Below are 21,833 nucleotides of genomic sequence, written 5' to 3'. Positions count from 1 at the left end.
ATGGATGGGTGGCTGGATGGATAAATAAATGAATGAATGGATGAAAGGAAAGTAGGCCTACCTCCTTACTGAAGGTGTTTGTGTCTGTCCTTCAGGGTCAGAGAGGAGATACAGGAGACAGAGGAGAGAAAGTGAGTGTTTACTACTTTTCAAGTCCAACATTCATCTACATGCAATGACATTACAGTACAGCAAACCAATACTGAATTGTGTTTTGATGGCCACTATAAGTAACATTGATGTCATTTTTGTTTGCAGGGTTTTTGCATTCCACATCTAAACGGGGTCAAGGGTGAACAAGGGCCACCAGGACCAAGGGTGAGTGACGATGATCACTTCAATTTCATTTCATTTTGCTTTTATTGAAGAAAAACTAAAACATTATTTGCTTTCCTGGTAGAACTGAATTTCTGTGTATTGGATTTCAGGGAAAACCTGGAAAAGATGGAGACAATGGATTTAAGGTATAGAATCATACACGTCTACACCTAGCCTACTTCCTCTTTCTCACATTCTCACTGTCTCTCATCCACCACCTCTCTCTCTCTCTCTCTCTTTCTCTCTCTCTCTCTCTCTCTCTCTCTCTCTCTCTCTCTCTCTCTCTCTCTCTCTTTCTCTCTCTCTAGTAGTTTTATCTCAATAGTTCAGTTGTGTTCGATGTCTTTGTCCTGATCATTGTGATGTGCCTGTTGTCATACAGGGAGAGAGAGGCTTTCCTGGCGGCCCTGGATACCATGGAACACCGGTAACTACGTAAACATGTACCTGTCATCTGCTTTTTTATAGCAATGCTGAGGCTAATGAAATGGATGTCTCTCTGTGTTTTAGGGTGAAAAGGGAGAGAGAGGCCCTCCAGCAAATGTAAGTACTGTATACTCTCTCTCTCTCTCTCTGTAGCCTCGCTTATTGCTCTGACCACCTCAAATATTGAACTTTCAGATGCAGTTATTTTTTTGTCCATCAGATGCCGCCATACACTCTTTAAAATGAGAGTAACATGCTCAGCACTATTATTGAAAAGTATAGTCATTTATTTGTTTTCTATGCAGGGGGATGAACTTTGATGAACTTGTGATTTCTGTGATTTTAGGGTGATGGTGCTCCTGGCCCTCCCGGACCCCCTGGTCTCCCAGGCTTACAAGGAGAAAGAGGTACAGTAAACCCCCCGACCCCTTTATAAATACAGCTGTTTAGTTCATCATTTAACTAGTATCCAAAGAAGAAGTCCTTCTAAGTGTCTATGTAGGCCTCCTAGACCAACTCTGAACATGCTTCTTTATCTGACAGGTTTCCCTGGTATTCAAGGAGCTCTGGGCCTACCAGGTAAGAGAAGAAACACACATTTTGACCATCAGTAATCCGTGACCCATTACTTGACACTCGGTCATATTTTATGTCCTCTCTGTCATGTATTTCTTTAGTTGACATCCCCATACCTCACTGTGTCCCTCTGTGGTATATTTTAGGCAGGCACATTGAGGGACCACCTGGAGAGAAGGGCCGGCCAGGAGAGGTCGGTCAGAAGGGAGACAGAGGTGCAGAAGGGGAGTCTCTCAGAGGAAAGCCTGGACAAGATGGGCTTATTGGACACCCTGGTCCTCCCGGACCCCCTGGTAGGTGTGGTTACACATTCATAGTGTGACCTTTGACATTTGTCATTGTGGAGTCATTTAGCTGATTATACGTTTAGCAATGGAGTCTTTTAGGTCACTCAGTGTTGTCTAGGCTGTCTCTCACCTGTGTGTGTGTGTGTGTGTGTGTGTGTGTGTGTGTGTGTGTGTGTGTGTGTGTGTGTGTGTGTGTGTGTGTGTGTGTGTGTGTGTGTGTGTGTGTGTGTGTGTGTGTGTGTGTGTGTGTGTGTGTGTGTGTGTGTGTGTGTGTGTGTGTGTGTGTGTGTGTGTGTGTGTGTGTGTGTGTGTGTGTGTGTGTGTGTTGCACTATGTGTATAGGAGATGAGCCATGTGATCCGGCCCTTGAGAAGGGACCACCTGGGCCCCCCGGCCCACCTGGACTACAGGGGGAGTTAGGACAGAAAGGTGAGGGAGGGGGTGGTGGGACAATCACTCTTATCAGTCTCTGATGTTCTGTCCAATCACAATGTACTGTACATTTAGCTAAATCTGTAGTCAGTGCATGCATATTGTATGCGCTCTCTCCCCCTTTCTCTTTCCCTCTCGCTTTTATCACCACGAAACTCTGTAGTGCTCACATACTGATTACATACATTACGTAACATTATCACATATTACAATATATTACTCCATTCCACATAGTACAGCTCAGATTCACTTAAAGGTATCCATCGTATCCCATGCTGTCACCTACCTGTTTGTCTGATATAACTTGTATTGTGATGTACCTCCAGGTGATCAGGGAGACACGTGTGTGCAGTGCGAAGCCTTGGGCCCACCTGGAATCCCTGGCCCCCAGGGGCCTAAAGGACTACAAGGTGAGCTGACAAGAGATACTCCCACACTACTGACTGAATCATAGCTGGAGATAAACACATGCAACTGAAACCTTTGTGTCACTGATTTAAATGAATGATTGGCACTAAAATTATGTTCCACATCTTCACCATGTATCTCAGGTTAGGATCCTGACCCTAGGGCCTATATTTATCCACCTCCACACTATTTCCTATGGGATGGTGTTTTTGTGTTGGACTGAGAAGTGTTGTTTGTCCCCTGTAGGTTATCCAGGAGCGGCAGGCAGTAAAGGAGACAAGGGTGTGCCTGGACCTGCTGGGCTTGATGGAAGCCCTGTGAGTTATCTTCATCACATCATCACTCACTCTTCTAATAGAACCTGAAGAAGACATGCTGCATCACCGTAGCTTCATAAAGACCATTATGGTGGACATGCTGCATCACTGTAGCTCCATAAAGACCATTATGGTGGACATGCTGCATCACTGTAGCTCCATAAAGACCATTATGGTGGACATGCTGCATCACTGTAGCTCCATAAAGACCATTATGGTGGACATGCTGCATCACTGTAGCTCCATAAAGACCATTATGGTGGACATGCTGCATCACTGTAGCTCCATAAAGACCATTATGGTGGACATGCTGCATCACTGTAGCTCCATAAAGACCATTATGGTGGACATGCTGCATCACTGTAGCTCCATAAAGACCATTATGGTGGATATGCTGCATCACTGTAGCTCCATAAAGACCATTATGGTGGACATGCTGCATCACTATAGCTCCATAAAGACCATTATGGTGGACATGCTGCATCACTATAGCTCCATAAAGACCATTATGGTGGACATGCTGCATCACTGTAGCTCCATAAAGACCATTATGGTGAACATGCTGCATCACTGTAGCTCCATAAAGACCATTATGGTGGATATGCTGCATCACTGTAGCTCCATAAAGACCATTATGGTGGACATGCTGCATCACTGTAGCTCCATAAAGACCATTATGATGGACATGCTGCATCACTGTAGCTCCATAAAGACCATTATGGTGGACATGCTGCATCACTGTAGCTCCATAAAGACCATTATGGTGGACATGCTGCATCCCTGTAGCTCCATAAAGACCATTATGGTGGACATGCTGCATCACTGTAGCTCCATAAAGACCATTATGGTGGACATGCTGCATCACTGTAGCTCCATAAAGACCATTATGGTGGACATGCTGCATCACTGTAGCTCCATAAAGACCATTATGGTGGACATACTGCATCACTGGCCGTCCACATGTCATTACTATGTACTGTATGTTTGTCTAGTAGTTTTCTTCCAATAAAAGAGATTGTTGATTGACCCTGCTAATCCTTCTCCTCTCGCCAGGGTAATTCAGGTACTCCTGGGTTGGTAGGTGCTCCAGGAGCCCATGGGGAACCTGGCGACATCTACCTGGCTCCAGGCCTGAAGGGGGACAAAGGTCTGCCTGGTTTCGTTGGCGCACAAGGTCTACCTGGTGTAGATGGACTGCCAGGGAAAGAAGGACTAGCAGGCCTGCCTGGATCCAAAGGAGAACCTGTATGTGTGTGTGTGTGTGTGTGTGTGTGTGTGTGTGTGTGTGTGTGTGTGTGTGTGTGTGTGTGTGTGTGTGTGTGTGTGTGTGTGTGTGTGTGTGTGTGTGTGTGTGTGTGTGTGTTAGCGAGCACTAGAAGGCTCCTAAAACTTGTGTTCAGACAGTGCTACAGTCAGTCAGTCATCCACCTCTATCTCTGATCTCTTCTTGCAGGCCAGAGAGGGCATCAAGGGGGACCGTGGTCTCGATGGGGACCCTGGTTTCTCTGGACCCCCAGGAGAGAGGGGTCCTCCTGGGGTACCAGGGTTTGGCCGGCCAGGGGAGCCTGGAGAGAAGGGTACATCTGGTCAACAAGGCAAACCTGGAATCCCTGGACAACCAGGTGGGTACAGGCTATAGCTACAAACACACTCAAAAGAACACACACTTGTTAGGTAAAAGGAGCCTAAATGATGATGTGCACATGCTCTCTCTGCCTCTCAGGATTGAAAGGTGAACCAGGTAAAGATGTGAGCTCACCTGGACCCCAGGGCTCCCCCGGTCCTCGAGGACAATCTGGCATCCCTGGACTACAAGGTGAGGGTCAGCTTATTGGTATTGATCTGACATACCTGGACTACAAGGTGAGGGTCAGTTTATTGGTATTGATCTGACATCCCTGGACTACAAGGTGAGGGTCAGTTTATTGGTATTGATCTGACATCCCTGGACTACAAGGTGAGGGTCAGTTTATTGGTATTGATCTGACATCCCTGGACTACAAGGTGAGGGTCAGTTTATTGGTATTGATCTGACATCCCTGGACTACAAGGTGAGGGTCAGTTTATTGGTATTGATCTGACATCCCTGGACTACAAGGTGAGGGTCAGTTTATTGGTATTGATCTGACATCCCTGGACTACAAGGTGAGGGTCAGTTTATTGGTATTGATCTGACATCCCTGGACTACAAGGTGAGGGTCAGTTTATTGGTATTGATCTGGTTTATGGTAGGCTATGGTCCTGCTTGGTCCTGGACTACAAGGTGAGGGTCAGTTTATTGGTATTGATCTGGTTTATGGTAGACTATGGTCCTGCTTGGTCCTGGACTACAAGGTGAGGGTCAGCTTATTGGTATTGATCTGGTTTATGGTAGACTATGGTCCTGCTTGGTCCTGGACTACAAGGTGAGGGTCAGCTTATTGGTATTGATCTGGTTTATGGTAGGCTATGGTCCTGCTTGGTCCTGGACTACAAGGTGAGGGTCAGCTTATTGGTATTGATCTGGTTTATGGTAGGCTATGGTCCTGCTTGGTCCTGGACTACAAGGTGAGGGTCAGCTTATTGGTATTGATCTGGTTTATGGTAGGCTATGGTCCTGCTTGGTCCTGGACTACAAGGTGAGGGTCAGTTTATTGGTATTGATCTGGTTTATGGTAGGCTATGGTCCTGCTTGGTCCTGGACTACAAGGTGAGGGTCAGCTTATTGGTATTGATCTGGTTTATGGTAGGCTATGGTCCTGCTTGGTCCTGGACTACAAGGTGAGGGTCAGCTTATTGGTATTGATCTGGTTTATGGTAGGCTATGGTCCTGCTTGGTCCTGGACTACAAGGTGAGGGTCAGCTTATTGGTATTGATCTGGTTTATGGTAGGCTATGGTCCTGCTTGGTCCTGGACTACAAGGTGAGGGTCAGCTTATTGGTATTGATCTGGTTTATGGTAGACTATGGTCCTGCTTGCTCCTGTGTAGTGCATCATGAACAACTTCTCCATCCTGACCCCAGGTGACAGAGGACTTCAGGGAGACCCTGGAATGCCAGGATTCCCCGGACAGAAAGGTGACTCAGGTGTCCCCGGCATTGGGTTCCCAGGACTACCCGGGCCTAAAGGATACTCTGGAGCTCCAGGAGCCCCTGGGTTGCCAGGAGAGCCTGGGAGATCTGGACAGGATGGTTTCTCTGGAAAACCAGGCATACCTGGTCCAAAGGTGTGTGTTCCTGTGTCTGTGTCTTTGCTTCACTTTCTATTGTTTCAAACTCCATCAATCAAACAATCAACCAATCTTCTTCTGCCCTCTCAAGGGTGAGCCAGGTCAGGGTCTACCTGGTCCTAAAGGTTCTCAGGGCCCTCCCGGAGAGACAGGTTTCCATGGAGATAAAGGCAGCGTTGGTCCAACTGGTATTCCTGGACAAGAGGGACACACAGGACCACCTGGAGCTCAGGGAATTCAAGGTGACCCTGGCCCCCCTGGTCAGCATGGTGGCACTGGACCCCCTGGACCCCCTGGAGCAGGAGAACCTGGGGCCCCTGGACCAATAGGACCCCCTGGAGAGCCAGGCCCCTTCGGTCATGACGGTGTGAAAGGAGATAAGGGCTTCCCTGGCTCTCCTGGTCTGGACATGCCCGGCCCCCAGGGAGAGAAGGGAGACTCAGGATTCCCTGGACTGTCTGGATCAAAAGGGTTGCCAGGAAGACCTGGCCCGGCTGGCAGAGACGGATTCCCCGGAGACCCAGGTGAGACAGATCTCAGAACAGTGGAGGAGGTCTGATTAAACCGGAAGGAAATGAACACTCATTGACTAGACTGGTCTGGGTTCATTTTCTTTTCCTATTCTATTTATTTGTTGATGTGTGTGTGTTCCCCAGGCCTCAAGGGAGAGATGGGAGTCATGGGAATGCCCGGAACACCAGGATATCAGGGTTCTGCTGGGAGCCCTGGAACTCCTGGACAGAGAGGTGGGTAGAGTAGAACTGCTGTACTACCAGACTACCAATCAGTGTGTTTTGCACCACTATACTATAGCATCTCAAACCACTCCTCTCTCTCAGGCAACCCGGGTGTCTCTGGACCTAGGGGGGAGTTTGGTGAGCCTGGACCCAAAGGAGAGAGGGGAGAGCCGGGTCTGCAGGGTCCTCCTGGCAACATGAGTGAGCTGAACATGGAGCACATGAAGGGAGAGAAAGGAGACAGCGGAGACCCAGGTATACAAAGTGAACATGCCCCATACAACTGCGCTGTATCCTACATCATACTACACTGTATCCTACAGCACTGTATCCTACATCCTACTGCACTGTATCCTACATCCTACTGCACTGTATCCTACATCCTACTGCACTGTATCCTACATCCTACTGCACTGTATCCTACATCCTACTGCACTGTATCCTACATCGTACTGCACTATATCCTACATCCTACTGCACTGTATCCTACATCGTACTGCACTGTATCCTACATTCTACTGCACTGTATCCTACATCGTACTGCACTATATCCTACATCCTACTGCACTGTATCCTACATTGTACTGCACTATATCCTACATCCTACTGCACTGTATCCTACATCGTACTGCACTGTATCCTACATCCTACTGCACTGTATCCTACATTGTATTGCACTATATCCTACATCCTACTGCACTGTATCCTACATCGTACTGCACTGTATCCTACATCATACTACACTGTATCCGACAGCACTGTATCCTACATCCTACCGCACTGTATCCTACATCCTACTGCACTGTATCCTACATTCTACTGCACTGTATGTCTGTCAGGTGGTCTGTTTTAAACAGGAATTGGGAATCGTTTAGGTACGCTAAATCCCACTTTTTCCCATTAGGTGACCCTGGACACACTGGAGAGAAGGGTTATCCAGGACAGGCCGGAGTACCTGGTATGCCAGGAAAGGATGGAGAGCCCGGTACACCTGGTCAACCAGGTTAGTCACCTATGTAGGCTTCGCCACACCCCTCTGTTTATTGTGCCCGACACATAGAAAGGAATTAGAGTAGTTTAATAGGATCTCAACGGTTACAAACCTGTATACTACCTGGTATGAAATTATGTACTGGTCTTGCACAATGTATAATATGCTAGTGGATAGTATTTGGGACACAGTCAATGTGATGATTAAATGACACCCTATTTTAATCGTTATGATTCTTGTTTCTCAGGTGAGAAAGGAGACACAGGTGTTCCTGGTGAGCCCGGCAGTACTGGGTATCCTGGAAACAAAGGAAGCATTGGAGAAATGGGATACCCAGGTAAGAAAACAACACACAATCCACTCACTGAGAGGAATCATCCTTTATATCGAACATCCGCTGTGGTGCGGATGGCTAGACTGGTTCTAACCGGATTCTCATGTATGGTTCTATAGGTTCAAAGGGTTCGAAGGGTGCTAAAGGCATTGTGGGGACAACGGGTCACCCAGGGTTCCGGGGTACAGAGGGGGTGAAAGGAGACAAAGGAACAGCCGGTTTGCCAGGTGTCGGAGTGCCAGGACCCCCTGGAGAGAAGGTAAGTCACAACCACTTTTAGTCTCCCTGAGAGCTGGCTCCTTGAAAGTTTCACACAACCAAGGTTTGTGTCTTGATGGATGGTGCTAGCTAGCTTCGGTGTATCCTTTTTTTCATTGCAATTGCGCCACTAACTGTCTCTTTTTCAATCAATACACTGTATCTACCATTTTCCTCTAATTTTCCCACTCTCTTTCTCTCCCTCCATCCCTCTCTTTTTTTTCTCTCTCTCAGGGTCAGTTGGGTCTGCCTGGTTTCCCTGGTAACGCAGGAGAGAAGGGTCAGAAGGGAGGAATGGGAGTCCCTGGGATGCCAGGAACACCAGGAACCAAGGGAGACACTGGTTACATTGGTCACCCAGGTGAGGGTCCGGTCTCCATGATGACAACTGCCCCTACTTTGACCTGACTGATTGATTGATTCAATTTGGAGTTTAAAAAAAGACAAGACAAGATTAGAATACATGTTGGCCCAGGGAAGAACACTTGAAAGTATTATTTCCTATATCGACCAGGTATTCTCGATCATCTCACAAACCCAGAACATTACTTTTTGCTTGGCAACCTCTAGTCTAACCGAAGGTGCGTGCTGTGTTGTGCAGGTCAGCCAGGTCGGCCAGGAGAGAAGGGTGTCGGTGGGCTGCCCGGGTCAACAGGAGAGCCAGGTCAAACAGGTCGACCAGGTAAGGAACACATGGAGCACAGTAACAATGCCCCTGTTGCCACTGGTTCCTGTTAGTGCAGTATGACAGCTAGTCATGAAGCTTGGACTAATTTCCCATACTGTAGCTACTCTACCACAGCGGGTCGAGACACACACTCAGGTAACCTATTGTTTCCCAGGTGAGCCTGGTCTGCAGGGTCCCCCAGGTCCGACCGGAGAGAAAGGAGAGTCAGGAGTGGACGGCATTCCTGGATCATCAGGAGACAGAGGAGACCAAGGTGAGTGACCTCTCCTGACCTTTAGGATACAGTCAGGAATGTTCATCAGCCTATAAACCACTTGTAAACCACATGCTTTTATGATCTGTGTTATATTTCCATTCGCCCAACTCTTGACTATGTCTCCAAATCAACTCATACACTGCATCTAAACAGCCAACAAACAGCAGAGGCAGACCTTAAGAGTTTAGTAGGTGACGTTTTTACGTCAATGGCCTGGAGTTTGATCAATGGCCTGGAGTGTTTGTCTCTGTGTCCCTCCTATAGGTTTTCCTGGCAGAGGCTTCCCAGGAACGCCGGGGTCGTCTGGACTTAAAGGTGATAAGGGCAGTCCAGGTTTCCCAGGTTCCCCAGGTATCCCAGGTATCCCAGGGACCAGGGGAGAGAAGGGTACGGCAGGCTTCCAGGGCTCCCTTGGCCAGCCAGGAGAACAGGGCCACCCAGGACCCGCTATGGAGGGGCCCAAAGGAGATCAAGGAGTGCCAGGAAAGCCTGGAGAACCAGGTACTGTATACTGCACACCTGAAACCTGCTTGATTGTACATTTTGATAAATATCATCCTCTGGTTCTCATTCTCCTTCATTTATCCTCCTCTTCTCATCCCCCTCTACCCCTCTCTCTCTCCATCCTCCTCTTCTCATCCCCTCCATCCCTCTCTCCCACCCTCCCTCCCTCCGTCCTCCTCTTTTCATCCCCCTCCATCCCTCTCTCTCCCTCCATCCTCCTCTTCTCATCCCCCTCTACCCCTCTCTCTCTCCATCCTCCTCTTCTCATCCCCTCCATCCCTCTCTCCCACCCTCCCTCCCTCCATCCTCCTCTTCTCATCCCCCTCCGTTCCTCTCTCCCTCAATCCTCGTATCATGCCCCTCCATCCCTCTCTCCGTCCATCCTCCTCTTCTCATCCCCTTCTATCTCTCTCTCCCACCATCCCATTCTTCTCACCCCCCCTCCATCCCTCTCTCCTTCCATACTCCTCTTCCCATCCCCTTCTATTCCTCTCTCCCTCCATCCTCTTCTTATCACCCCCTCCATTCCTCTCTCCCCCATCCTCCTCTTCTCATCCAACTCCATCCCTTTCTCTCTCCATCCTCCTCTTCTCATCCCCTTCTATTCCTCTCTCCCTCCTTCCTCCTCTTCTCATCCCCTCCATCCCTCTCTCTCTCCCTCCATCCTCCTCTTCTCATCCCCTCCATCCCTCTCTCTCTCCATCCTCCTCTTCCCATCCCCTTCTATTCCTCTCTCTCTCCATCCTCTTCTCATCCCCCTCCATTCCTCTCCCTCCATCCTCCTCTTTTCATCCCCCTCCATTCCTCTCTTCCTCCATCCTCCTCTTCTCATTCCCTCCCTCCCTCCATCCTCCTCTTCTTCTCCTCCTCTCTACAGGTACCAGTGGTGTTCCAGGTCCTACTGGTGTTCCCGGCAGCGCGGGGGCTAAGGGAGACAAGGGAGATCAGGGTGGACAAGGAGTACAGGGCGAGCAGGGCTTAAAGGGAGAACGAGGATACTCTGGACTTCCTGTAGGTCACTTCCTGTTGCTCACTGACTGATCCATTTGTGATGTCATGACAGTCTAGTCGGTTTATCATGACACGTGACTAGTGTCCACCATCTGACTTGTGTGTGTGTGTATATGTGTATATGTGTGTGTGTGTGTGTGTGTGTGTGTGTGTGTGTGTGTGTGTGTGTGTGTGTGTGTGTGTGTGTGTGTGTGTGTGTGTGTGTGTTACAGGGGCAATCTGGCCTTCCAGGTGTTGATGGACTGAAGGGAGAGATGGGACTGCATGGTGTGCCTGGTTTCCCAGGTGAGTGGTACATCTAATTTAGACAAGGTTTCCCAGATGAGTGGTGTAGATAATTTAAACAAGGTTTCCCAGGTGAGTGGTGTAGATAATTTAAACAAGGTTTCCCAGGTGAGTGGTGTAGATAATTTAAACAAGGTTTCCCAGGTGAGTGGTATAGATCATTTAGGCAAGGTTTCCCAGGTGAGTGGTATAGATCATTTAGACAGTGAACAAAGTGTCCTTGTATCTTCTTACCAGAGGAGGCAGTGGGGGGGGGGGGGGGCTCATTGTAATGGCTGGAATGGAATAAATGGGACGGTATCATAACAGTGTCGGCCGTTGATTGGCTGAATACCTGGGGGGGCGGGGTGGTTGGAGTTGTCAACAAAGCAGCATGACAGAAATATGTTGCCAAGTTTTCGAACTACCAGTAGTTTCTTTGCAACGATACAGTGGCAAGAAAAAGTATGTGAACCCTTTGGAATTACCTGCATTTCTGCATAAATTGGTCATAAAATTTGATCTGGTCACAACAATAGACAAACAGTCTGCTTAAACTAATAGCACACAAACAATTATACGTTTTCATGTCTTTATTGAACACACCATGTAAACATTCACAGTGCAGGGTGGAAAAAGTATGTGAACCCTTGCATTTAATAATTGGTTGACCCTCCTTTGGTGGCAATAACCTGAACCAAATGTTTTCTGTAGTTGCGGATTAGACCTTCACAACGGTCAGTAGGGATTTTGGACCATTCATCTTTACACAACTGTTTCAGTTCAACAATATTCTTAGGATGTCTGGTGTGAACTGCTCTCGAGGTTGAGGTCAGGAAATACACTCCAGAAGGCGTATTTTCTTCTGTTGAAGCCATTCTGTTGTTGATTTACTTCTGTGTTTTTAGTCGTTGTCCTGTTGCATCACCCAACTTCTGTTGAGCTTCAATTGGCAGACAGATAGACTTACATTCTCCTGCAAAATATCTTGATAAACTTGGGAATTCATTTTTCCGTCAATAATAGCAAGCTGTCCAGGCCCTGAGGAAGCAAAGCAGCCCCAAAGCATGATGCTCCCTCCACCATACTTTACAGTTGGGATGAGGTTTTGATGTTGGTGTGCTGTGCTGTGCCTTTTTTTTCTCCACACATAGTGTTGTGTGTTCCTTCCAAACAACTCAACTTTAGTTTAATCTGTCCACAGAATATTTTTCCAGAAGAGCTGTGGAACATCCAGGTGCTCTTTTGCTAACTTCAGACATGGAGTAATGTTTTTTTTGGACAGCAGTGGCTTCTTCTGTGGAGTCCTCCCATGAACACCATTCTTGTTGAGTATTTTACGTATCGTAGACTCGTCAACAGAAATGTAAGCATGTTCCAGAGATTTCTGTAAGTCTTTAGCTGACACTCTATGATTCTTCTTAACCTCATTGAGCATTCGGCGCTGTGCTCTTGCAGTCATCTTTGCAGGTTGGCCGTCAGATTATTTCACTCATAATTCACTGTATCACAATTCCAGTGGGTCAGAAGTTAACATACAACTTGACTGTGCCTTTAAACAGCTTGGAAAATTCCAGAAAATGATATCATAGCTTTAGGAGCTTCTGATAGGCTAATTGACATCATTTGAGTCAATTGGAGGTGTACCTGTGGATGTATTTCAAGGCCTACCTTCAAACTCAGTGCCTTTTTGCTTGACATCATGGGAAAATCAAAATAAATCAGACCTCAGAAAAAAATTGTAGACCTCAACAAGTCTGCTTCATCCTTGGGAGCAATTTCCAAATGCCTGGAGGTACCACGTTCATCTGTACAAACAATAGTACGCAAGTATAAACACCATGGGACCACACAGCCATCATATCGCTCAGGAAGGAGACGCGTTCTGTCTCCTAGAGAGGAACGTACTTTGGTGCGAAAAGTGCAAATCAATCCCAGAACAACAGCAAAGGACCTTGTGAAGATGCTGGAGGAAACAGGTACAAAAGTATCTTTATCCACAGTAAAACAAGTCCTATATTGTCATAACCTAAAAGGCCGGTCAGCAAGGAAAAAGCCACTGCTCCAAAACCACCAAAACCACAAGCCAGACTACGGTTTGCAACTGCACATGGGGACAAAGATCGTACTTTTTGGAGAAAAAAAACCCTGACCTCAAGCCTATAGAAAATAGAAAATTTGTGGGCAGAACTGAAACAGCGTGTGCAAGCAAGGAGGCCTACAAACCTGACTCAGTTACACCAGCTCTGTCAGGAGGAATGGGCCAAAATTCACCCAACTTGTTGTGGAAGGCTACCCGAAACATTTGACCGAAGTTAAACAATTTCAAGTCAATGCTACCAAATACAAATTGAGTGTGTTTAAAGTTCTGACCCACTGGGAATGTGATGAAAGAAATAATAGCTGAAATAAGTCATTCTCCCTACTATTATTCTGACATTTCACATTCTTAAAATAAAGTGGTGATCCTAACTGACATAAGACGGGGAATTTTTACTAGGATTAAATGTCAGGAATTGTGAAAAGCTGAGTTTAAATGTATTTGGCTAAGGTGTATGTCAACTTCCCACTTCAACTGTAGATGTTCGGTTTATCAGGTCCCAGGCTCCCATGACTGTTATGATTATTTATATCCAAGTTAATTACAATTAGCTTTTTGCTTTAGCCCCAGCTGTATCTGATAGAGCAGATCTAGTCTCCCGTACTGAAATAAGTCGTCTGGCGCGTGTGAGGCTCATTGTGAGGGAGACTAGAGCAAACCCAGAAGTTCTGAAAGTGCACATTTAAGTACCCCCAGGACAGTCCATTTACTTTGTGCTGTTATAATTTATGTTATGAAATCCTGTGATTTCATTGGGGCAGTTCACCCATGGCTGGCAAAACAATCCAAGCAATGTTCGTACGGCCTATGCGCCCCCGGAGCTGCTGCTGAACAGCTTGTTTTTAACAATATATTTTTGAAACAGAAAAATGTACATATTTCCTGCACTTTTATGAGCATTTAAAACATTAAAAATATATATATTTTTTATTTACAGTACCAGTCAATAGTTCGGACACATCTACTCATTCAAGGGTTTTTCTTTATTTATTTTTTTACTATTTTCTACATTGTAGAATAATAGTGAAGACATCAAAACTATGAAATAATGCATATGGAATCATGTAGTAACCAAAAAATATAAACAAAACAAAATATATTTTAGAATTGAGATTCTTCAAAGTAGCCACCCTTTGCCATGATGACAGCTTTGCACACTCTTGGCATTCTCTCAACCAGCTTCACCTGGAATGCTTTTCCAGCGTCTTGAAGGAATTCCCACATATGCTGAACATTTGCTGGCTGATTTTTTCACTCTGTGGTCCAACTCATCCCAAACCATCTAAATTGGGTTGAGGTCGGGTGATTGTGGAGGCCAGGTCATCTGATGCAGCACTCCATTACTCTCCTTCTTGGTCAAATAGCCCTTACACAACCTGGAGGTGTTGGGTCATTGTCCTGTTGAAAAACCAATGATAGTCCGACTAAGCGCAAACCAGATGGGATGCCATATCGCTGCAGAATGCTGTGGTAGCCATGCTGGTTAAGTGTGCCTTAAATTCTAAATACATTACTGCCAGTGTCACCAGCAAAGCACCCCCACACCATCACACCTCCTCCTCCATGCTTCACGGTGGGAACCACACATGCAGAGATCATCCGTTCACTTACACAGTTGAAACCAAAAATCTCTAATTTGGACTGATGAGCCCAAGGACAAATTTCCACCGGTCTAATGTCCATTGCTTGTGTTTCTTGGCCCAAGCAAGTCTCTTCTTCTTATTGGTGTCCTTTAGTAGTGGTTGCTTTGCAGCAATTTGACCAGGAAGGCCTGATTCACACAGTCTCCTCTGAACAGTTGATGTTGAGTTGTGTCTGTTACTTGAACTCTGTGAAGCATTTATTTGGGCTGCAATTTCTGAGGCCGGTAACTCTAATGAACTTATCCTCTGAAGCAGAGCTAACTCTGGGTCTTCCTTTCCTGTGGCGGTCCTCATGAGAGCCAGTTTCATCATAGCGTTTGATGGCTTTTGCGACTGCACTTGAAGAAACTTTAAAAGTTCTTGAAATTTTCCACAATGACTGACTTTCATGTCTTAACAAGGCACATCTCTTCATTGAAATGTATTCCACCTCATGAAGCTGGTTGAGATATTGCCAAGAGTGTGCAAAGCTGTCATCAAGGCAAAGGGTGGCTACTTTAACACTTTTTTTGGTTACTACATGATTCTATATGTGTTACTTCATAGTTTTGATGTCTTCACTATTATTCTACAATGTAGAAAATAGTAAAAATAAAGAAAAATCATTGAATGAGTAGATGTGTCCGAACTTTTGACTGGTTCTGTATATATATATATACAAATAAATAAACATTTGGGGGGACCAATCACAAGGGACCAATCACCAATCACGCCCCTAGGGTTAGCCACCACTTTATCAAACACATCAAACATATGGAAACCACATGTTTTATTCCATTCTAGCCATTACAACAGGGTTTCCCAAAGTCGGTCCCCAGGACCCCAAAGGGTGCACATTTTGGTCAAGCTTTGATCATTTGAATCAGCTGTGTAGTGTTAGGGCAAAACACAAAACGTGCACCCCTTGGGGTCCCGAGGACTGAGTTTGGGAAGCGCTGCATTACAATGTCTTCCAATATCTTCCTATATCTTCCCCACCAGCCTCCTCTGATTCTTACAATGTGTGCATGTGACCGTTGGTCTATGTGGTTCAGATGATTTCATCAGGTGGATAAATCCAAAAGTTCCTCTCTTCTTCAGGGACAAAGGGTGAATTGGGTGTGTTTGGATTGAAAGGAGAGCTGGGAGACAGAGGATTCCCAGGAACCAAAGGTGAGTGGAGAGACACCACATTAAACCAAACAGCCAGTAAACCAAATCACTGTGAGCTTCATAGCATCAAACACCTACTGTATAGTGGCCATTGAGTGCTGACATGTATATTCTGAATAAATGCCATGTAGCAGATACTTTTACCCAAATATGAATAATAATATGATTTGGTCATTATCTGAATGGCCTTTCCTTGTTCAAGGTAATGATGGCCCCCCTGGTCCTCCTGGCCTCCACACCTTCATCAAGGGAGAAAGTGGCTTCCCAGGGGGTCAGGGCCCTCAGGGGCCTGTGGGGCCCTCCGGTTTCCCTGGGCTGAAAGGACAGCAAGGTGAGAGTTCAAACCATCCTATCTACAATGAGCCGATATATTATGACCAAACATCAGCTCTGATCACCCCATAATATATGATCTCTTCCATCCGTCCATCCATCCATTTTCTCTCCCTCTCTTTGTTTCTCTTTCTCTCTCCATCTCTCTCCTCTCTCGCTCTCTGTCTCCCAGGTATGACAGGTATTCAGGGTATTAAAGGTGACGAGGGGAACCCTGGGATTAACGGTCTCCCCGGAGCCAAGGGAGAACCAGGCCTGCTTGGTCCCTCAGGTGAGAGTCACATCCCCTTTGTCCAGTTTATAGCCTCACTGAAAAGGATACTACACTGTATGTAGAATAGAATACTATCTGATGTACTATTGTTATCCGGGTGATTCTCAGACTGGGAACTAATGTTCCATTTGACCCTGACCTTCATCTTTGACCTTTGACCCTTGTCCCTATAGGACCGAGAGGGTATCCTGGACCCCCAGGACCTGATGGTGTTCCGGGTCAGGTAGGTCCTCCCGGCCCCTCCTCCATGGAGCATGGTTTCCTGGTAACCAGGCACAGCCAATCGGTGGAGGTTCCACAGTGTCCAGAGGGAACATCGCTGATCTATGATGGATACTCCCTACTCTACATCCAGGGCAATGAGCGTTCCCACGGACAGGACCTGGGTAAGAGAGAGCTAGCACGAGAGATAGATGTTGTATCTATCTTGTGATTCAATCAATCAATCAATCAAATGTATTTATGAAGCCCTTCTTACATCAGCTGATGTCACAAAGTGCTGTACAGAAACCCAGCCTAAAACCCCAAACAGCAAGCAATAAAGGTGTAGAAGCACAGTGGCTAGGAAAAACTCCCTAGAAAGGACAGAACCTAGAAAGAAACCTAGAGAGGAACCAGGCTATGAGGGGTGGCCAGTCCTCTTCTGGCTGTGCCGGGTGGAGATTATAACAGAACATGGCCAAGATGTTCAAATGTTCATAAATGACCAGCAGGGTCAAATAATAATAATCACAGTGGTTGTAGAGGGTGCAACAGGTCAGCACCTCAGGAGTAAATGTCCGTTGGCTTTTCATAGCCGATCATTCAGAGTATCTCTACCGCTCCTGCTGTCACTACAGAGTTGAAAACAGCAGGTCTGGGACAGGTAGCACGTCTGGTGAACAGGTCAGGGTTCCATAGCCACATGCAGTACAGTTGAAACTGGAGCAGCAGCACGAACAGGTGGACTGGGGACAGCAAGGAGTCATCAGGCCAGGTAGTCCTGAGGCATGGTCCTAGGGCTCAGGTCCTCCGAGAGAGAAGGAAACAAAGAAAAAAAAAGAAAAAAAGAGAGAAAGAAAGAAGGAAAGAGAGAAAGAAAGAGAAAGAGAGAGAAAAGGAGAGAGAATTAGAGAGAGCATACTTAAATTCACACAGTACACCGGATAAGACAGGAAAAATACTCCAGATATAACAGACTGACCCTAGCCCATAAACTATTGCAGCATAAATACTGGAGGGGTCGGGAGACACTGTGGCCCCGTCCGACGATACCCCCGGACAGGGCCAAACAGGCAGGATTTAACCCCACCCACTTTACCGTACTTCGAAGCATGTCAACCGCTGTTTAAAATACATTTTTATGCCATTTTTCTCGTAAAAAAGCGATAATATTCCGACCGGGAATCTGCGTTTAGGTAAAAAGAGGAAAGAAAATAAAGCACGGGGTCGACTCGTGCACGCGCCTCAGCCCATTGTCCTCTGATCGGCCACTTGCCAAAAGCGTAAATGTGTTTCAGCCTGGGGCTGCCTCGATATCATTCAGCTTTTTCCCGGGCTCTGAGAGCCTATGGGAGCCGTAGGAAGTGTCACGTTACAGCAAAGATCCTCAGTCTTCAATAAACAGAGACAAGAAGAACAAGATCTTGTCAGAGAGGGCACTTCCTGTAAGGAATCTTCTCAGGTTTTTGCCTGCCATATGAGTTCTGTTATACTCACAGACACCATTCAAACAGTTTTAGAAACTTTAGGGTGTTTTCTATCCAAAGCCAATAATTATATGCATATTCTAGTTACTGGGCAGGAGTAGTAACCAGATTAAATCGGGTACGTTTTTTATCCGGCCGTGTCAATACTGCCCCCTACCCCCAACAGGTTAATGGTAGGTTTATTTGAACAGTGAGAGACAGAATAACAACAAAAAAATCCAGAAAAACATGTAAAAAATGTTATAAATTGATTTGCATTTTAATGAGGGAAATAAGTATTTGACCCCTCTGCAAAACATGACTTAGTACCTGGTGGCAAAACCCTTGTTGGCAATCACAGAGGTCAGACGTTTCTTGTCGTTGGCCATCAGGTTTGCATACATCTCAGGAGGGATTTTGTCCCACTCCTCTTTGCAGATCTTCTCCAAGTCATTAAGGTTTCGAGGCTGACATTTGGCAACTCGAACCTTCAGCTCCCTCCACAGATTTTCTATGGGATTAACCTCTCTGGGGTATGTGGGACGCTAGCATCCCACCTGCGGGACACACTATTCGACAGCCAGTGAAATAGCAGGGCGGCAAATTCAAAACAACAAAAATCTCATAATTCAAATTTCTCAAACATACAACTATTATATCCCATTTTAAAGATACATTTCTCGTTAATCCAACCACATTGTCCGATTTCAAAAAGGCTTAACGGCGAAAGCATAACATTAGATTATGTTAGGACAGCACCTAAACAAGAAAAAACACAGCCATTTTCCAAGCAAGGAGAGGCGTCACAAAAACCAGAAATAAAGCTAAAATGAATCACTAACCTTTGATGATCATCATCAGATGGCACTCATAGGACTTCATGTTACACAATACATGTATGTTTTGCTCGATAAAGTTCATATTTATATCCAAAAACCCCATTTTACATTGGCATGTAATGTTCAGAAATGTTTTGCCTCCCAAATCTTCCAGTGAATGAGCACATCAATTTATAGAAATACTCATCATAAACGTTGATAAAATATTTAACAGTTATTTAAAGAATTATAGATACACTTCTCCTTAATGCAACCGCTGTGTCAGATTTCAAAAAAGCTTTACGGCGAAAGCAAATTTTGCAATAATTTGAGTACAGCGTTCAGACACGAAACCAAACCCGCCATTCTGTGGAGTCAACAAAACTCAGAAATAATATTATAAATATTCACTTACCTTTGATGATCTTCATCAGAATGCACTCCCAGGAATCCCAGGTCCACAATAAATGTTTGTTTTGTTCTATAAAGTCCATCATTTATGTCCAAATACCTCCTTTTTGTTCGCGCGCTCAGTCCACTACTCCAAATGCAGGAAGCACGTGCAAAATGTCACGACGAAAAGTAAAAAAAGGTTATATTTACGTTCGTGGAAATTTGTCAAACGATGTATAGCATCAATCTTTAGGACGTTTTTAACATGAAACTTCAGTAATATTCCAACCGGACAATTCCAATGTCTTCAGAAAAGAAAAGGAACACAGCTAACGCTCACGTGAGCGCGCCCCTCTGAGCTCATGTCATTTTCTCACTCATCAACTTCCAGGCCCTCTTGTTCACTCCATATTCACAGTAGAAGCATGAAACAACATTCTAAAGACTGTTGACATCTAGTGGAAGCCTTTGGAAGTGCAAAATGAACCCTAAGTCACTGTATACTGTATAGGCAATCACTTGAAAAACTACAAACCTCAGATTTCCACACTTCCTGGTTGGATTTTTCTCAGGTTTTTGCCTGCCATATGAGTTCTGTTATACTCACAGACATCATTCAAACAGTTTTAGAAACTTCAGAGTGTTTTCGATCCAAATCTACTAATAATATGCATATTCTAGTTCCTGGGCCTGAGTACCAGGCAGTTTAATTTGGGCATGCCTTTCATCCGGACGTCAAAATTACTGCCCCCTACCCTAGAGAAGTTAAGGTCTGGAGACTGTCTAGGCCACTCCAGGACCTTAATGTGCTTCTTCTTGAGCCACTCCTTTGTTGCCTTGGCCGTGTGTTTTGGGTCATTGTCATGCTGGAATACCCATCCACGACCCATTTTCAATGCCCTGGCTGAGGGAAGGAGGTTCTCACCCAAGATTTGACAGTACATGGCCCCATCCATCATCCCTTTGATGCGGTGAAGTTGTCCTGTCCCCTTAGCAGAAAAACACCCCCAAAGCATAATGTTTCCACCTCCATGTTTGACGGTGGGGATGGTGTTCTTGGGGTCATAGGCAGCATTCCTCCTCCTCAATACACGGCGAGTTGAGTTGATGCCAAAGAGCTCCATTTTGGTCTCATCTGACCACAACACTTTCACCCAGTTGTCCTCTGAATCATTCAGATGTTCATTGGCAAAGTTCAGACAGGCATGTATATGTGCTTTCTTGAGCAGGGGGACCTGGCGGGCGCTGCAGTATTTCAGTCCTTCACGGTGTAGTGTGTTACCAATTGTTTTCTTGGTGACTATGGTCCCAGCTGCCTTGAGATCATTGACAAGATCCTCCCGTGTAGTCCTGGGCTGATTCCTCACCGTTCTCATGATCATTGCAACTCCATGAGGTGAGATCTTGCATGGAGCCCCAGGCCGAGGGAGATTGACAGTTCTTTTGTGTTTCTTCCATTTGCGAATTATCGCACCAACTGTTGTCACCTTCTCACCAAGCTGCTTGGCGATGGTCTTGTAGCCCATTCCAGCCTTGTGTAGGTCTACAATCTTGTCCCTGACATCCTTGGAGAGCTCTTTGGTCTTGGCCATGGTGGAGAGTTTGGAATCTGATTGATTGATTGCTTCTGTGGACAGGTGTCTTTTATACAGGTAACAAACTGAGATTAGGAGCACTCCCTTTAACCTCTATGGGCTAGGTGGCACGTCACCATCCCACTCTATTCAACAGCCAGTGGAAGAGCGTGGCGCGAAATACAAAACCTCAAAAATGCAATAATTAAAATGTTTCAAACATATGACTATTTTACAACATTTTAAAGACAAGACTCTTGTTAACCTCTCTAGGGTATGTGGGACGAAATCGTCCCACCTACTCAACAGCCAGTGGAATCCCGTGGCGCGATATTCAAATAACTTAGAAATGCTATTACTTCAATTTCTCGAACGTTAATCTAACCACACTGTCCGATTTCAAAAAGGCTTTACAACGAAAGCAAAACATTAGATTATGTCAGCAGAGTACCCAGACAGAAATAATCAGACACCCATTTTTCAAGCTAGCATATAATGTCACAAAAACCAAAACCACAGCTAAATGCAGCACTAACCTTTGATGATCTTCATCAGATGACACTCCTAGGACATTATGTTATACAATACATGCATGTTTTGTTCAATCAAGTTCATATTTATATCAAAAACCAGCTTTTTACATTAGCATGTGACGTTCAGAACTAGCATACCCACCGCAAACTTCCGGTGAATTTACAAAATTACTCACAATAAACGTTCACAAAAAACATAACAATTATTTTAAGAATTATAGATACAGAACTCCTTTATGCAATCGCGGTGTCCGATTTTAAAATAGCTTTTCGGCAAAAGCACATTTTGCAATATTCTGAGTAGATAGCTCGCCATCACAGGCTAGCTA

At 45.7% G+C, this 21,833-nt stretch overlaps 1 protein-coding gene across 2 annotated transcripts in view; it reads left to right on the top strand.

The window, feature by feature from the left end:
* The window catches only part of col4a1 (collagen, type IV, alpha 1), a 163,337-nt gene that overhangs the window by 133,350 nt on the left and 8,154 nt on the right, over positions 1-21,833 (top strand). For both annotated transcript variants that reach the window (XM_045707489.2, XM_082969133.1), the window contains 31 exons: positions 96-131; positions 259-318; positions 429-464; positions 701-745; positions 829-861; positions 1,091-1,151; positions 1,288-1,323; positions 1,467-1,613; positions 1,950-2,036; positions 2,366-2,449; positions 2,694-2,764; positions 3,818-4,009; positions 4,218-4,386; positions 4,488-4,580; positions 5,768-5,970; positions 6,065-6,497; positions 6,630-6,719; positions 6,813-6,965; positions 7,615-7,713; positions 7,949-8,038; positions 8,155-8,294; positions 8,528-8,654; positions 8,895-8,975; positions 9,136-9,234; positions 9,502-9,738; positions 10,619-10,752; positions 10,965-11,037; positions 15,841-15,912; positions 16,115-16,243; positions 16,418-16,516; positions 16,693-16,905. In XM_045707489.2, coding sequence (XP_045563445.1) covers positions 96-131; positions 259-318; positions 429-464; positions 701-745; positions 829-861; positions 1,091-1,151; positions 1,288-1,323; positions 1,467-1,613; positions 1,950-2,036; positions 2,366-2,449; positions 2,694-2,764; positions 3,818-4,009; positions 4,218-4,386; positions 4,488-4,580; positions 5,768-5,970; positions 6,065-6,497; positions 6,630-6,719; positions 6,813-6,965; positions 7,615-7,713; positions 7,949-8,038; positions 8,155-8,294; positions 8,528-8,654; positions 8,895-8,975; positions 9,136-9,234; positions 9,502-9,738; positions 10,619-10,752; positions 10,965-11,037; positions 15,841-15,912; positions 16,115-16,243; positions 16,418-16,516; positions 16,693-16,905 — 3,622 coding nt within the window. The remainder of the gene's footprint in view (positions 1-95; positions 132-258; positions 319-428; positions 465-700; positions 746-828; positions 862-1,090; positions 1,152-1,287; positions 1,324-1,466; positions 1,614-1,949; positions 2,037-2,365; positions 2,450-2,693; positions 2,765-3,817; positions 4,010-4,217; positions 4,387-4,487; positions 4,581-5,767; positions 5,971-6,064; positions 6,498-6,629; positions 6,720-6,812; positions 6,966-7,614; positions 7,714-7,948; positions 8,039-8,154; positions 8,295-8,527; positions 8,655-8,894; positions 8,976-9,135; positions 9,235-9,501; positions 9,739-10,618; positions 10,753-10,964; positions 11,038-15,840; positions 15,913-16,114; positions 16,244-16,417; positions 16,517-16,692; positions 16,906-21,833) is intronic.

This window comes from Salmo salar, chromosome 25 (genome assembly GCF_965601325.2).
Source record: "Salmo salar chromosome 25, fSalSal1, whole genome shotgun sequence".
Taxonomy (NCBI): domain Eukaryota; kingdom Metazoa; phylum Chordata; class Actinopteri; order Salmoniformes; family Salmonidae; genus Salmo; species Salmo salar.
The sequence above is the reverse complement of the archived record's forward strand: the minus strand, read 5'-3'. Positions and strand labels throughout refer to the sequence as shown.